This window comes from Balaenoptera ricei, chromosome 9 (assembly GCF_028023285.1).
Source record: "Balaenoptera ricei isolate mBalRic1 chromosome 9, mBalRic1.hap2, whole genome shotgun sequence".
Classification (NCBI taxonomy): domain Eukaryota; kingdom Metazoa; phylum Chordata; class Mammalia; order Artiodactyla; family Balaenopteridae; genus Balaenoptera; species Balaenoptera ricei.
Genome location: NC_082647.1, coordinates 11,101,232 through 11,119,823, shown reverse-complemented (window position 1 = coordinate 11,119,823; position 18,592 = coordinate 11,101,232). Strand labels below are relative to the sequence as shown.

At 39.1% G+C, this 18,592-nt stretch overlaps 1 protein-coding gene across 1 annotated transcript in view; it reads right to left on the bottom strand.

Moving 5' to 3' along the window:
• The window catches only part of TPK1 (thiamin pyrophosphokinase 1), a 351,616-nt gene extending 333,562 nt beyond the window's left edge, over window positions 1-18,054 (bottom strand). The window contains exons 1-2 of the mRNA XM_059932608.1: window positions 17,973-18,054; window positions 17,521-17,579 (exon numbers count right to left, since the gene is read on the bottom strand). Coding sequence (XP_059788591.1) covers window positions 17,521-17,563 — 43 coding nt within the window. The 5' untranslated portion in view covers window positions 17,564-17,579; window positions 17,973-18,054. The remainder of the gene's footprint in view (window positions 1-17,520; window positions 17,580-17,972) is intronic.
• Between the last annotated feature and the right edge of the window lie 538 nt (window positions 18,055-18,592).

Below are 18,592 nucleotides of genomic sequence, written 5' to 3'. Positions count from 1 at the left end.
TTGTATAGTTTTGAACAAAAACTGTATAAAGTTTCCACCAGACTTCAAAACTTATCTGGTTTTGAAAACTATAAAAGCCACTGGCACTAGACACCTGTAAATTCCCATCAACATCTCATTTTTCCCCAGGCCTGCTCTAGTCCTGATATTCCTATGTCAATGTTCCTAGCCTTTCAAGTCTATCACAAACATATCAGCTTCTTTTACCCACCATTCCTTGCATACCTCATCAATCCCAAATGCATCCTATCCTACTTGCAAATTTCAGAATTAAAATTTAAGTTTTATAAAATTTATAAATTAAAAAATTTTAAACTTGGGGGCAAAACATTTTCAGAATTGACTGCAACACTGCTTCAAAAAAAAAAAGTCACTTCTATAGTTAAAAGGTAATATTTAGCACATGGAGATCAAGCATAAAGAAATTAAAATGCATAAAATTATATAATTGTTGCCTAAATGTAAAGTTTTTGACCATTATATCCATTTCATCTTATGTAAATACAAATCTGGATGGCCCTGGAGGTTCATTCGCCTCCCTCCCTTCCCCCATTTCTGCATCTTTTCAAAGAGCGAGCTCAGCAGGTCAGAGTTAATCAAAGAACAGGCTCAGATGAGCTGCCAAGGAACCAAGGCTCCCACTTCCACCAACCAGAAGTTCCTACTGCGACAGAGTCACCTAGAGGTTCCAGCAAAGATGTGGGACACTATGGGGTGAAGTTCGTCTCCTGGAGCCACCTCCAAGACACGTCCCAGGCCAGATGTGCCAGCCTAAGCACCTCTCTGCAGGATGAGAGCCTGGGCAATCACATGTGCTCTGCTATTTCTCTGCTTGTACATTTGTCCCCAATAAACACTAGGTAACCACTACACTGTGCATTGTGTAGTCTGGGGCATGTGTGTCCCGCCCACTTTGCCCCTTTTCCTGCCAGGCTCTATGCTGGTTTTCCAGATGCGTTTTTACTTTTAAAGCTCACAGCCTGTGATACATCATTTACAGATCAGGAAACTGAGTTTAAAGAAATTTAAAATTATCTACTTATTCACCTTTTAAATTAATGACAAGATAAGAAAGTAACGGGTGCTAGAATGTAATTTTCCAAAGTTTAAAAATATGACTTTCATGCAAATACAAAATGAACAATGCCAAAGATATTATTCAACTCATTAACTAACGACGGTAACAGTTCAATTTTGAATAGACACAAGATTACTAAAATGAATTCGCTGATAGATGCAAAAATGGTGACTCCATTATAAGAAGGATTCGAGAAATAAGCACCAAAGCACTCAGGGTGCCTCAGTGAACTAACAGAAACAGTGAACAAACATTACTTAGTTCTTTGGACTTAACTGCTTAATAAAAAGGAACCATTAGGCATTTCCTTTGGCCTAGTGGCACCATGAAAAAATTACTGCTACACTAAGAGTGCCATAAACAGAAAGAAAATTTAGAAATCTCTGCTACAGGGCAATAAAACATCAGGGGCTCTCTCTTCTTCAGAGTTTAAATCAACTGTAACTCTACTGGATAAAAACTTTTGCATCATGATGGATAAGAATCATTTGCACAACTATCAGTCACAACTTCTACCCCCACGGAAGTGCCAAACAGCTCAGACAACAGAAAATGAGTAAAAAGTATACACCCCAAGTATAGTCACTAGGAGGGTCCATCCACAAAGACAAGCCCAGTATTCCACTGAAAAGACACCAGGTAATCTCTTTTGCTCATTTTCAAGTCTTGCACAAGTTTTCCCAACTCAGATCACAGAAGGCAGTAACAGAAGTAAAGCAAAAATCATACGAGATGGGAGGGGAGCAGGGGCAGCTACAATCCGGGAGTATTTTCATCAAGAGTTGCAGAGTATGCACTGCCAGCAAGGACGTACTACAAGGGACAGTCTGATATGTGCCTATTGGACACATAATGGTACAACCTTCGTGGAAAGCCATTTGGTAACATGTACTAGAAATTGCAGGGACTCAGATCTTTGACTGTGTGATTCCACTCTGAGAAATTTTCCTTCAACATATAACGTGGACTACGATATAATGTACCTCACAGCATTAATTACAGAAGTAAAACATGTGGAACAACTTAAGTAGATTTCCCAGCTTAAATATTCTTTCCAGAAACCCTGTAGGTCTCAAATCCTTTCTATGCAATCCACTTCACACACAGGATTTCCTCTATGATGTCTCTTATCACACTGCACTCTAACTTCCGATTTTCTCATCTATTTGCCCTATTAGGCTATAATCTCCATAAAGGCCTGGATCACGTATTTCAGTCGCATGGATTTAGCATGATGCCACATGTATAGTAGGCACTCAAAGTTTGGCTCAATGAAATTATTATACAGCCTGAAATACATATATGTTTCCTCTGTGGAGATGAAAACATAACTACAAGTATTAGCAACATCAAAACAAAATTATGTCAGAGAAAAGCCTCAAGTTATATTCCGACTACATAGATAGACCATCAGAATCATTTGCATATATTTTGAAAAGCACAAACTGCCAACAAAGGGGACATGCACCACAGTTACTGCTGATGCAGAGAAAGAGATCACAGCGTCACACCAAGGTGAGCCAATCTCTGCCACTGTGAATACGTCCTGAATGCATGATCACGCGAGGCATTTCCACAGACAACAATAAAGCTCTAAAGAAAACCACCGTATGCTATTAGCTTAAAGGAAATTTGAATAATGATAAATATTATCCTTAAATGTGATGGAGATTTTTTTGTTTTGTTTTAATTATGTTAAAAAGGAATCTGATATGTTTCTCAGGTCAGTGCTTCTCAAACTTTAAGGAGCATAAGACTCATGCAGGGGTCTTGTTAAAATGCAGATTCTTATTGTGTCAGTCTAAAGTGGGGCCTGAGATTCGGCATTTCTTACAAGTCCCAGGTAATACCAATAGCGCTAGGATAGGGACTTCAATCTAAGTAGCAAGATCTCATACAAGGAAATTCATAAATGTAAAGAAGGGTATGAAAAGCTCCGTTCTCCTGGGGTTTTTTTTGGAATCCTAAAGCACTATTCTCTCCTCTGATGATTTATCAAAACCTTTCTGATCAGGATTCTCAATATCCTGCAGATGCTACAGTTTAAAATAATGGAAAACGCAGAAATGGAAGAGAGGTCATCCCTCCAGATCCCAGGGAAATTAAAAAGATATTAAAAGAATAAAATGAACAACTCTATGCCCACAAATTTTTGATAATCTAGATGAAATGGATGAATTCCTTGAAAGTCTGCCAACACTTGCACAAGATGAAATAAATGATCTGAAGAGGTGTACATCTATTAAAGAAATTGAATCAATAATAACCTTGCAAAACAGAAAACATGAGACCCAGATGGGTTCACTGGTGAATCCTACGAAACATTTAAGGAGAAAATCATACAAATTCTATACAGTCTCTTTCATAGGGTAGAAGCAGAAGGAATACTTCCTAACTCATTCTATGAGGCCCCCATTACCCTAACGCTAAAACCAGACAAAGATATTACAATAAAACTACAGACCTCTCGTGATCATACATGCAAAAATCCTCAAGAATATATTAGCAAATTGAATCCAAAAAATGTATGGAGAGAATTATACACCACAACCAAGTGGGATTTATTTCAGGTATGCAAGACTGATTCAAAAATCAATTAATGTAATCCATCACATCAGCAGACTAAAAATGAAAAATAACATGATCATTTCACTATATACAGAAAAAACATTTGGAAAATCCAACACCCATTCATGATAAAACCTCTCAGTAAACTAGGAATAGAGGGGAATGTTCCCAACTTAATAAAGACTATCTCCAAAATACCTACAGCAAACATCATACTTAATGGTGAGAAACTCAAAGCTTTCCCAGTGTAGTATCAGAAATAACAGACAAATATATCAAAGGAAAATAATAAAGAGCCCAGAAATAGACCCTCATAAATACAACTGATCTTTGTCAAAGGAATAAAGGCAACACAACGGAGCAAAGACAGTCTCTTCAAAAAATGGTTCTGGAACAACTGGACATACACATACAAAAATATGAATGTAGACACAGACCTTACAGTCTTCACACAAATCAACTGAAAATGGATCAAAGACCCAAATGTAAAATACAAAACTACAAAATTACTAAGACATAAGAAGTAAACCTAGATGACTATGCATATGGTGATGCCTTCTTAGGTACAACAACTAAAAGCACAATCCATGAAAGAAATAATTAATAAACTGGTCTTCCTTAACATTAAAAACTTCTGCTCTGCGAAGGACAATGTCAAGAGAATGAGAAGACAAGCCACAGCCTGCGAGTAAATATTTTCAAAAGATAGATCTGATAAAGGACTTTTCTTCAAAATATACAAAGAAACATTTAAAACTCAACAATAAGAAAACAACTCAATTAAAAAATGAGCCAAAGACCTTAATGAAGACCTCACCAAACAAGTTATACATGTGTCAAATAAGCACATGAAAACAAGCTCCACATCGATTGTCATCAGGGAAACACACGTTAAAACAATACCACAGACACAACTACACACCTATGAGAATGGCCAAAACCTGGAACACTGACAACACCAAATGCTGGTGAGGAAGCGGAGCAATAGGAACTCTCATACACTGCTGGTGGGAAAGTAAAATGTACAGCCCCTTTGGAAGATAGTTGGGTGATTTCTTACAAAACTAAACTTTATCTTACCCTATGATTCAGCAATCACATTTCTCGGTTTTTACCCAAAGGTGCTGAAAACTTATGTCCTCACAAAAACTGCACATGGATGTTTATCACAACTTTATTCATAACTGTCAAAACTCAGAAGTAACCAAGAAGTCTTTCAGTAGGTGAATGGGTAAACTGTGGTACATCCAGATCATGGAATATTATTCAGTGTTAAGGAGAAATGAGCTATCAAGCCATAAGAAGACATGGAGGAACCTTAAATGCATATTAATAGGTAAAAGAAGCCAACATGAAAAAACTACATACTGTATGATTCTAACTCTATGACATTCTGGAAAAGGCAAAATTATGGAAAAAAATAAAAAGATCAATGTGGGGGGGATAAATACGCAGAGCACAAAGGATTTTAGGGCAGTGAAAATGCTCTGTTATGATTCTATAAGGATAGGTATATTTCATTATACATTTGTCCAAACCCATCGAATGTACAACACCAAGAGTGAACCCTACAGTAAACTATGGACTTGGGTGATTTTGATCTATCAGGGTCGGTTCATCATCTGTAATAAATGCACCAGTCTGGTGGAGGATGTGGACAATGGGGGAGGCTATCTATGCATGTGTAGGGGGTCTATGAGAACTCTATACACCTTCCTCTCAATTTGGTTGTAAACCTGAAACTACCCTAAAAAAAGTCTTTTTTTTTTTTTTTAAATGGAAAACAGGCTCTCAGTAAGTGTTCTTGAGAAGAACATCTCATTTTCCAGGAGTAGATCACTGATGCCTATACTGGGATAGTGGAACTGAGAAATAAGACATGTAAGGAAAACTGCTGGTATGTCTTCCACTGCCTAGAATGGTTCCTGGTACACGGCAATCACTCCAATAACTATTGAATACATGACTACAATATTTAGTCCGGAAAAAGAGAAAAAAGGAAGAAAAATCTGGTTAAGGTCTGTCAGTGTTTGAAGGCAATTAAGTAGAAAGTAAGTGAAAGTCTTCTGTATGATTTCAGTTGGAAAATAAGAGAACTAAAGGTCAATTTCAGCTTAAGAACACATTTTTAACAATCAGTTGACCAAGAACAGTATGTATTTTCTCAAAAAGTCAGAACTACCCGAACATGTTCAAGCAAAAAAGTCGGAGAGCCATTTCAGAGGGCGCTACCAAAGACACACTTGCCCCAGGAACACTAAGGATTTCTAAAGTCTTCTCTCCAACACAGGATTCACTACTCACAGCACTTTTACTCACATTAAGAATAAACGGCAAGAGTAGTTTTCCTACTTTGAAACAGAAAAATAAAGTTGCCTCAACGTAAACAGCAGCAACTGGGCCAGAGGCCCAATTTATACAATTTACACATGGCCTAAGAGTAAATCAAAAGCTTAAATTCTGTAAAGTTATAAAAACAAAAGAAACTATTCCACAGTGATAAATGAACACCTTCAAAGACAATGGTGTGATAAAGATACAGAAATACTCTCAGAATGAAATCCATTTGTTTGAGCATCTGTTTTCCACCTACAAAGAATAACTTTCTGATGGATTTAACCAAGAAAAAAAGAGAATACAATTCATTTGAATGAGAAGTTAATGCACAAACACACCTCATTTTCCTAGAGAACCTCCAAAGACATCTGGTGTTAATGTATCAAAAACCACAGAAGATTATTTTCCTTTTTGGTGTGACCAAGCCATGACATTCCTGCACTGCAAATATTACAGCTGCCTCCACAGCTCCACACTTGATATTTTCAATTGTTTTGTCTAAAAGAACAGTATTATTTCTGATAACGCTACAAAGGACCAATTTACAAGATTTTTTTTTTTAATTAAGATTATTTTTAAACTCACTTTAGAAGCTTTTGTTTTGGAAAGCATGGAGCTATTAAAACGCTAATATGGAAAAGATGTGTGAAGGGGTTGCTGCAGAGACTTAATACCACCAAAACAAAGGAAATTGATTCTCTAGATCATGTGGAAAAGATGGCTTATAAAGTTAATGAGATACTACTTAAGGCAAAAGAAACAATTTGGCCATTAAGAATGAGGATGAACCATTTTTGTCATCAAATATAATGAAACAAATTAAAAGAACATCAAAAATTAAGGCAAGTATGAAAATCAAGTAAAATACATGGAAAAGTTAAACTACAAACACAAAGTGTAGTTATGACAGCAAAGTCTTAGTAAGTTAGAAATAAATTGAAGAGAATAAAAAGAAAGGAGTCCAACAATTATAAGTTATACACCAAGGAAAAGCATTAAGAGTCAAAGCAGCAAATTTCCCCTTAACATGCAAGAGACTTGAAGACAACCTAGGCTGGATTTCTAATTGGGCAGGAGAGTAAAGAGGATTAACCCCTGAAACTGGAAAATCCACTAGTTTGCCTCTTGGATTTCTTAGCTATCCCTGGAGAGCAAAGACATCACAATCCTTAAGCAGAAGCTTTAGCCTGAGGGCTATGTGCCATCCACAAAGGGATGAAAATTTATTTAAAAACAAACAAAAAAACCTCCCGGTTTTCCAAGTTTCAAAGCAGGCATAGCACTTTAATTTAAACAACAAAAAAGCCATGTTGATATTAGGAAAAATAGTCAGAAAACCCAGGTTGTACTCCTAGCTCCAATACCTGTCTCCAAAGGCTTTCTGTGGAAAAGAAACATTTTATTCCCTGTGTATCAAGTTTATCCCAAAAGTATGAGTCTGTGAGCTCACCCTTGCTGATACGAATAAAAACAAAATGTTTGACAAATTATCAAACTAAAGTTATCTCTAATGAAAATTTAGCATCTGATTTGAGACGTTCTAAAAGTGTAAACTAAACATGGAGTTTGAAGATTTAGTACAAAAAAATGTCAACTATTGCATTAACAATCGTTTATTTCTCATTACATGTTGAAATTATATCATTTTAGACATTAAAGATAAAGTTCACCTGTTCTACCTTTTTAAAGAGGCCACTAGAAAATTTTAAAATACATATGAAATTTAGATACTCAGGAAGGGTTGAGTGAATAGAGAAAATTTTGTATAGAAGTACAAAACAGCAACTAAGTAAGACTGACATTGACTTTTTAATTCATCCACCAGCTATATTCAATTGGAGTGATATTAAAACCTCCCTTACTTGGTAATCATGAGAATTCTGAAATGTGGACCAAGTCAATTTTTTTAAAAGTTGAAAAGTTTACAGCTGAAAAAGTAAACTGATGTACACTATTTCTTTTGGGCTGAATTGTGTCCCGCATAAATTCCTGTACTGAAGTCCTAACCTCCTGCACCTCAGAAAGTGACTGTATTTTGGGGATAGGGCCTTTAAAGGGGTAATTAAGGCAAAATGAAGTCATATGAGTGGGACTAATCCCATGGGACTGGTACCCTTACAAGAATAGATTAGAACACAGATGACGCACAGACCAAGGGGCAACATGTGAGGACACAGAGAGAAGGCAGCCGTCTGCAATCCAAGGAGAGGCCTCAGGAGAAACCAACCCTGCCAACACCTTAGTCTTGGACTTCCAGCCCGAGAACTGTGAGAAGATAAAATTTGTTTAATCCACCCAATCTACGGCACTTTGTTATGGCAGCCCCAGTAAACTAATACACTGTTCCAAACACTTAAAATTTTTGCAATAACTGATGCGGTTTTGCTTTTCACACTTAAGTTACAAACTCAGTGCTTCAGTCGCACCAGCCATACTTCAAATGCTCAACAGCCACAGATATTAGATAGCCCAGATCTAAAGAGAACAAACCAGAATGTCTAACAAGAACGCTTCATCAGTTGGCATACGTGACCAAGAAGCATCTTGCTACTATATACTGAAGAATTTTTCATCTGTAATTTAAAAATAAAGGCAAATGCAAATAACTCAGATCCACCCTTATGTCATTCTTATAAGGATTTGCTAAATAGAGATTACAGAAGGGAGTTAACAGTTTAGGACTATGTTTGGTACCAATGAATGTCGTCACCAAGGGTTCTTGAGATCTGTTGCTGCAAAACGCACAGAACTACTAATGCAGGTGGCCAGTACACATTTACATTACAAAGGAGCCAAAACTCTAGATACAGATTACCCAGGGATTCCCAAATTAGCTTCTAGTAAAGTGGGGAACGCTAATATCCATCTTCAGGTTTTATACTCCTTTTACAAACTTAGTCAGGCATTTTCCATGGAAATTAAGTTCCAGAAATACAAGAGATGGCAGGAATACTATACTGAATGAGATATTCCCAGATTCATTTCCACTTAACCATGAGGCATCAAAAAACTATGACCACTATAAATAATTTTGTGCATCTAGAAATAATAAACTCAACAAGCATGGAAGAAAAATACAGCATCCAGGAAAAAGAATAGTTTTGGTAGCCCTAAGTGAACACAATTTACTAAATAAATAGCTATCTCCTTTGAGAATTAGAAAAATGAATGGATTTCAAAATGTAATAATATAATAAAGTTGATCTAATACGAAGTATTTTACATATGCATAGACTCTACTTAAACTTGCTTTTTATACTTTATACTAGCTTAAATTTGACCAAGGAGGTCACGTTTGTATATAATCCTACTTTCCATAAAGAAACTAAGGCTCTAAGAAATTGAGTGACATGCCCAAGGTCACATAACTAGTGAAGAGAATGCCTAAAACTCAAACCCAGACTTCTAGTTCCAGAACTTTTCTATAGGTTTTACCCTGTTGAAGCATTAAAACTATGCCCAGCACACAGTGTCATGTAAATGTTAGTTGTTACAAAAATGTGTAATATAATTATGCTGACTTGATCAAGTGTGTGCTCATAATACTTAAAATGGTAATTTGATTCATAATAAACCTCAACAATGGTAATTCAGTTTGGAAGAAATAACTCCCAAGAGCATTATTATGGTCACAGGAATCCTTTTAAAATTTAAATGTATATAATCTTTTTGCAAAGAAATGGAGAGTGATAGATAAAAGGCTTTCTCTGGCACAAATTTATGAAGAAATGTGGGGAAAATAAAATTGAACTTTTCAGTTGGAGTTTATTATATATACTTCTAAGTGAATGATGATTCATACCAAACTGCTGTATTTTTTTATTCCATCAGATCAACTTAAGAGGGATATAAACACTTTATTTAAGATGTCAATATTTGGGACTTCCCTGGTGGCGCAGTGGTTGACAATCTGTCTGCCAATGCAGGGGACACGGGTTCGAGCCCTAGTCCGGGAAGATCCCGCATGCCGCGGAGCAACTAAGCCCGTGGGCCAACTACTGAGCCTGCGCTCTTGAGCCCGCGAGTCACAACTACTGAAGCCCGCGCTCCTAGAGCCTGTGCTCCGCAACAAGAGAAGCCACCACAATGAGAAGCCTGCACACCGTAACGAAGAGTAGCCCCCGTGCGCAGCAACAAAGACCCAACGCAGCCAAAAATAAAAATAAATAAATAAATAGATGTCAATACTCCATGTTAAGGGGGATTTAAAAATGTGAGGGACAACTGTGCTGGATTTAAAAAGACTGAACCAAATGCACAGGTAGTCCTAGTTCGGAACAAGCACCTGGAAAAGTTGTTTTGAAAATGAGAAAATTTAAATATGGTTGGGTATTAGACACTGACATTTGACATGGAAAAGTAGAGTTATGAACAGAATAAAGCAACTCACAGTATGTTCTCATTTTGGTTTAAAAATACCTAACTATTTATACACAGCAAGTATCTGGAGAGATATAAATATGAACATACACACACTAAATGTTCACAAACACGGAAATAACAGTGGTAATCTCTGAGAGGCTGAAATATAGCATTTTTATTTCATTTTTGTTTATCTGTATCTCCTAACTTTTTATAATGCATACGTACTATGTTGTGAAAGTATACAAAAATGTTTAAATGTCAGTATTTTTAGTAAGCCAGAAATTAAAACCTCTGTAATTATTTGCTCTATGTCATCAGTTTGTGAAATAAGCACATGTAAAATAATGATTCTGAGGATGGTTTTACTCTTCACTTCTATTTTAGCTATGAAGTATTTAAAATACTTTACTTTCAAACATATGGAGTTCTAAATATAAAGCTTCATGATAAAAACTGAAATGATCACAGACACTAAAGCAAAAAAAAAAAAATCCAGATTTTTAAGAATATTTTGAAAATGCACCTATATTTACAGAGTTTAAAATAGCAATAGTATGTGCTTACCAGTTAAACATTACTCTTCATCAATTTAAAAAAACCTTTAGATAAAACGTTAAGAAGTCAATGAGCAAAATAACTAAAATGTCTGCATTCTTACTATATATCAGTGTTAAACGCTTTACAGATACTCTTTAATCTTCGTAACTCTCCTTGGAAAGTGTCATTCTATTTTACTGATGAGAAAATCAAGACGTAAAGAACTATGTATCCAGAAAACATAAAGAAACTCCTACTTGGTAATCATTTTGCAATATATACATGTACCAAAGCAAAAGTAATACAACATCATATATCAATTATATCTCAATTAAGAAAAAACTCCTACAAATTAAATTTAAAAAATCAAAGAAAACCCAATAGAAAAATGTCAAGAATAACCAACATCAAAAAGTCTATAAATAGTAAATGCTGGAAAGGGTGTGGAGAAAAGGGAACCCTCCTGCACTGTTAATGAGAATGTAAACTGGTGCAGCCACAATGCAGAACAGTATGGAGGTTCCTTAAAAAACTAAAAATAGAGCTACCATATGATCCAGCAATCCCACTCCTGGGCACACATCCAGAAAAGATGAAAACTCTAATTCAAAAAGATACATGCACCCCAATGTTCACAGCAGCACTATTTATAATAGCCAAGACACGTTAGAAACCTAATGTCTACTGACAGATGACTGGATAAAAAAGACGTGCCATATATAAACAACGGAATATTACTCAGCCATAAAAAAAAGGAATAATGCCATTTGCAACAACATAGATGGACCTAGAGATTATCATACTAAGTGAAGTCAGACAAAGACAAATATCATACGATATCACTTATGTAGAATCTAAAAAAATGATACAAAGGAACTTATTTACAAAACAGAAACAGACTCACAGACATAGAAAACAAATTTATGGTTCCCAAAGGGGAAACAGAGGGAAGGGATAAATTAGGGATTTGGGATTAATAGATACACACTACTATACATAAAATAGATAAACACCAAGGACCTATTGTATAGCACAGGGAACTATACTCAATACCTTGTAATAACCTATAATGGAAAAGAATCTGAAAAAGAATAGATATATAGATATAGCTACAGATATATGTATAACTGAATCACTCTGTATGCCTGAAACATTAAAAATCAACTATACTTAAAAAGAAAAAGAAAAATGTCAAGAGACAAACATTTCACAAAGGATGTACAAACAACCAATAAACAAGTGACAAGGTCAGCATTCTGCCATAAGGGAAATGCAAATTAAAACCACAGATTCCTCTACACACTCACCGGAATGGCTAAAACTTTATAATAACAATTCTAAGGACAGAAAATGAACATTCGAGGTGATAAACGTAGCATAAGCTAAGGCCAAAGTATTGAAGCTCCAATAAATGTCCAACGTAAGTAAATAGTGGGGAGTTCAGCTTGGCTTGGACACAGAGAGGTGAGTGATAAAAAAAAGTATTCTGGAATGGTGGTTAAGAGTCAGGTAACGAAGGGCCTTTAAGGTCAGGATAAGGACTTTGACCTGTATATGATTAGCCATGCTGAACCATGACACGGACGACACAATTTAATTGAGTTTCAAGGTATATAAAAGGCTGCTTCGTATAAAATGTTCCAAAGGCGGAAGGACACAAACTTTCGAAAGTTTTCTATCTCCTACCTTGCAATAAATCTCTCTATCCTCCACAGTGTGGTTATACCCTCACTGCTCAACCATTCTTCCAAAACCTCCACCTGTTCTCTCCAAACTTCTTTCTTCCTCACTCGCCACCAGATGAACTGAATTAGTTCATGGCCAGATGCAGCAATGAGCTCTCACTCAAGGAAGGCCTCGTGCCTGCAGTGCTCTTGTGCTTCCCCCCAGGCCTCTCACAATTTAAATCCAGTGCTTTTCTGGGTGCCCACTTGACACCTGTCCATCCCATCATTTCTCTGCCTACTCCAGCCTGCCCTCATCTCCTTCTCCCCAGTCCCCACGGTTTCTATGTGGGTCCTATCGGACATAATTCAAGATCAAACTAGAATCTGTCTTATTTTGTTCTTGATTCCAACAAGACCGTAAGCTCCTGGATAGAAGGGATCACTTTTGTATCCTCCACAGCACCTAGTATCAAAGGACATACAGTAGCTACTTGTCAGCTCCTCAAGAAAACAGAAATGCAAACATATCCTTAGATCCAGTGATTCCATTTCTGGAAATTTATCCTACTGATAAACTCACATAAATATGCAAAAATAATATAATCAAAGATATGCATTATAGATTATAATAAGAAAAACTAGAAATAACCTAAATGTCTATTAAGAAAGCCTAGGGCTTCCCTGGTGGCGCAGTGGTTGAGAATCTGCCTGCCAATGCAGGGGACACGGGTTCGAGCCCTGGTCTGGGAAGGTCCCACATGCCGCGGAGCAACTAGGCCCGTGAGCCACAACTACTGAGCCTGCGCGTCTGGAGCCTGTGCTCCGCAACGGGAGAGGCCGCGACAGTGAGGCCCGCGCACCGCGATGAAGAGTGGCCCCCGGGGCTTCCCTGGTAGCGCAGTGGTTGAGAATCTGCCTGCCAATGCAGGGGACGCGGGTTCGAGCCCTGGTCTGGGAAGATCCCACATGCCGCGGAGCAACTCGGCCCGTGAGCCATAACTACTGAGCCTGCGCGTCTGGAGCCTGTGCTCCGCAACAAGAGAGGCCACGATAGTGAGAGGCCCGCGCACCGCGATGAAGAGTGGCCCCCGCTTGCCACAACTAGAGAAAGCCCTTGCACAGAAACGAAGACCCAACACAGCCATAAAAATAAATAAAATAAAAAAAAAAAAAAAAATTAAAAAAAAAAAAAAAAATTAAAAAAAAAAAAAAAAAAAAGAGTGGCCCCCACTTGCCGCAGCTGGAGAGAGCCCTCGCACAGAAACGAAGACCCAACACAGCCATAAATAAATTAATTAAGAAAGCCTAGTTCCTTTGTGTCTATACTGCCCGTTAAAAAAAAAAAAAAAGTTGGGATATCTACACATATGGACCATCATAAAGTAGTAAGTGAAAAAAGTTGCAGGAAAGGGCATAAAACAGGTCATACACACACACACACAAATTTAGAAAAACACAATTTAGAGGTTTAAAATGACAATCTCTGCTAAGGAGATTTTTCCTTGCAGTGCCCAAAATGGAGTCATTTATGCCACATCCGCAAACCCAGACTTAATACTTAACCCAATTATGAACAGCTTCAGCTCTCCCCAAAATGGAATCTTAAACCAGCCAATCAGGAATCACCCTATCAGCACTAGTGAAGTAATCTGCCTGACAGACCCTTACCATCCCCTAAAGGAAAGTGACCTTGCTAGAACCAAGCTACTTTTTGTGAGTATAACTTCCTTGTTCCTGCCCCCTTCTGCCTATAAAGTCTTTCATCTTGTACAGCTCCTCCAAGCTCCTTTCTGTCTGCTACATTGGATACTGCCCAATACATGAATTGTTACATAATCATTGAATAAGATTTGTAATATTTACTGACTTGCATTGTTTTTTTAACATATAGAAATACTTCTATTTTGTTAAAAAAAAAAATGAACAAAGAGCACATAGAATGTTTGTAATAATAGAATTTGATATGTTTTCACCCACTGCTCCAAAAGAGTAATTTACAAAACAATTTATAATATAAATCCATTTTATTTAAAACAAGAATAATAATATACTGGGCTATATGTAGAAAAATAAGTATTTATATAACATTCCACCTTGGGACTTCCCTGGTGGTCCAGTCGTTAAGAATCTGCCTTCCGGTGCAAGGGACGCAGGCCTGATCCCTGGTCGGGGAACTGGGATCCATCCCACATGCCGCGGGGCAACTAAGCCCACATGCTCTCCAGCCCCTGCGCCACAACGACTGAGCCCGTGAGCTCTGGAGCCCGCCCACCGCAACTAGAGAGAAGCCCCGCACGCCGCAACGAAAGATCCCGCATGCCGCAACGAAGACCCGATGCAGCCAAATAAATTTTAAAAATATATTTTAAAAAAATGCCACCTTAATAATTAATGGTGGGGCTTCCCTGGTGGCGCAGTGGTTGAGAATCTGCCTGCCAATGCAGGGGACACGGGTTCGAGCCCTGGTCTGGGAAGATCCCACATGCCGCGGAGCAGCTGGGCCCGTGAGCCACAACTACTGAGCCTGCGCGTCTGGAGCCTGTGCTCCGCAACAAGAGAGGCCGCGATAGTGAGAGGCCCGCGCACCGCGATGAAGAGTGGCCCCCGCTCGCCGCAACTAGAGAAAGCCCTCGCACAGAAACGAAGACCCAACACAGCCATAAATAAATAAATAAATAAATAAATTAAATAAACCCAAAGTTTAAAAAAAAAAAAAAGTAAGCTGAAATATTAAAATAATAATAATAATAATAATTAATGGTTATTTCCAGAAGAGGGATTACAGGAAACTTTCACATTCTAGGTTAGTCGTTTTTCTTTAAATAATAACCATTTACGTTAGTTACAAAAAACAAAGATTAAAAATATATATTTCCCTGAGCCAATGATCATTCCAGAGATGTGCATTTTGGTCCACCTAGCAGTTAGTTAATCTGAAGAGAATCAGTTTGTCAGGATGCCTGCTATACTAAATCTGGGTACACATTACAGGTACATCATGCCTAAAAATTAAATTCACAGAAGTTATAAATACAAAAACTACCTCTCTGCTAGAAAGTATTAAGTGTCTGTTTGATGAAGGGAATCCCTCTAAATGTAAAGTTAACCTCGAATACTTACCGAATTCCTATAAGAGGCCAGGCATTGCAAGGGCCCCTCAACATACGCTTTTCTGTTTTTAAACATCTCTCATTTATCTATTCTAGGGAGCCCGTGCTTCTAGGCCAGTGTTTGAGAAGAGATGGGAATCTGTATAAACTTTTACCCTTAGGAACAGGAAGAAACTAGGAGAACCACTAAATCCCAAAGATCTCCTCAAAGGAGCTCGGGATTCTGCCTGGTGGATCTGTGCTTCATAGAGGATATCACGGTTCTTGACGGTTCCCCTACATGCCCTGTCCCAGTGAGGAGCTTACACGTCTGACTTGACGAGTCAAGGCCTCCTTCCTAAGCCTTTGATAAAACACAGAGGGAGCAGAACTGCCTGTGTTTCCTACTTTTCTATTGCTCCAGACCTTTTCTATCTCAGCACTGACCCAGAGATCCAACCATGTTAGCCTTACTACTGAATCTAATAGCTTACCGCTCTTGAAGCCAAGTGCTTTACATGTTTTACAACTCATTTATACTCACAGTAACCCTGCGAAAGATTCCTATTTTATAGATGAAGAAACTGAAACACAACCAGCAAAGCTAAGATTTAAACCCAGAGACCCTGTTGCCTCACTCCAACCTTTACTGTGCAGCACTATCTATATAACATATCTCATTAAACCTAGAAAACACTAGAAATCCTCCTTTGTTACTAAACCTCAAGCACTTAGATTTAGTAACAAATCTTCACATCAACAGGCCACCTGAATCCAATGTTTTCTCTTGGAAATGCTGTTAGTCCCGCTACTGTTGGATAACAGAACTATGAAATTTCATTTGCAAAACATTTGTTTGCCAGTGCTTTTCTTAACTTAGGAGAAGCTGTTTAGTTATGATGAAACACCCAACCTCTTAACCAAGTCAATGTAAACATATCTGGGTTCAGATTCTAGTTCCATTACTATCTGTTTCCTTTACCTGTAAAATAAGATATAAACTATATATAAACAACTTAGCACAGCAAATGACTGGAGAGGAAGGACTCAGTGTTCACTATTATTATTCTTTGATTGCTTTACCATAAATACTCCCAGGATGTGGGAAAGCTGACAAGCTCAAATCAAATTCAATATCCCGCCCCCCCCCAAAAAAACTCATCAATTCATGGGTTTACAAAAAACTTTAAACATTAAAAAGCTATGCATTCTATTTCAATTGATGAACTGATAAACTAGAAGTTCTACACAACAGAAACACAATAAAAACTGGTAAATAAAAAATGTTTATCATGAAATTAGCACACAAGTCAGTTACTACACATGATAATGAATGCGACAATTAGCTTCAAAGAACTCATTCTTCCAACTATTTCCATGTGAATTACAATGACTTTACACTTAGAAATAATAAAAATTCTTGAGTATTACATCTTTAAAGCATTTTTTATTGGGTAACCTCAGGCATTTTCCATGAATTACAAACGGGCACCATGGGCAGGCAATAATAAAGGCAATAAAGACTGATCTTTACCCCTTTGGCGTCTAATGTTCTACTGTTAAGAGATTAGTTCAGACTGTTAAGAGCCTAAGAGCTCACATTACAAGTAGGGCTTAGTCTTCTCCAGGTGAAGGGCATAAAATACATCATCTTTTAGCCCTCACAACAACTCTACACCGCAAGGACTAAAAACTATCCTCGTTTTTTTCAGATTAGGAAACTGAGACACAAGAGAGGTTAAGTAATATGCCTAACTGGAGGAAATGTGAGGCAGATTGGAAACCATTCTGGGTCTAGAGTCCAGCCCTCTTAACCTTATCAGGGCTCTGGGGGTAAGCAAATCAATATCACTGTAAAACGTGTTAAGAAATACGGTACCAGTGGGAAGCAGGGGTTCCAGCGGGGTAATAGCATACTCCATAACGGATTACTTGTTTCTGCATTAAAAACACAAAAACGCCACATTAGAACTTCTAGCTAATTAAACAGCGCGCGAAATCGCCAGTACACGTGGTTTCCGGGGCGGAGCACGGAGCGAGCCGCGCTCCCGGCGTGCGGGCCCGGGCACGGCAGGCAGGGCGCGCGGCGGCGGGGACGCGGGAGACTCGAGCCCCGAGGGGTTCCAGGGCGCGCGGGGCAAAGCATGCGGGCGCCACGCGTGCCTCGACAGGGCCGCCCCGTCCAGCGTCTCCCCGCGCCGCCGTCACCATTCGGGGACCGGGGGAGCCAAGGGAGCCAGAGCGGCGAGGGGCGGCCACCTCCTCCCCGCCCCGGCCTGCAGCCCACACGCCGGGAACGACGGCGGCGCGCCGGGGTGCTGTCGCACTTACATAATGGCGGGTGGAGCCACCAGCGAGCGGAGCGCAGACTGCGGGAGCGAGGGCGATCGACCGCTCGGCGCTCGGCTGAGGAACCTCGACGACGCGCGCTCCCCGCTCGCAGATTTAAGGGAACGGCGCTCGAGGCGGCCCCGCCTCCTTCCGGGAGCCGGAGGCGCGTGCGAGCCGCTTGCCCCGCCTGAACCGCGTGTCCAGGCTGGTGAGGGCGCCGGACTGTCCGCTCTCCCGGCCGCCGCCTTCCTCCCGCGCCGCCCTCTTTTCTAGGCTAGTTCGGCCCTGAAGCCATCGCTGGTGTTTCTGCCGAGCGCTCGTCACTGAACTTTGGCACGGAGGCCGCCATTTGCTCCAAACCAAGCGTTAACTTCCCCGTCACCCTTCGTCAGCTTGGCATCAGAGCCAAGCAAACGTCCCAAGTTATCCAGAGCCCGTTTTCTCGGTCCTCATTCTTTATGATCTCTTGCTTGCAGCTTGTGTACTTAAGGAGCACGCTTCGTTCAAGTCTTCACTTGGTTGCAACAATCACAGAATGTTTTCGCTGGTAGGAACTTTAAGCTGCTTACTTGCAGCTCCGCTCGCTCCAACACTCCCAGCTTTAAGAGTTCATTCTGTGG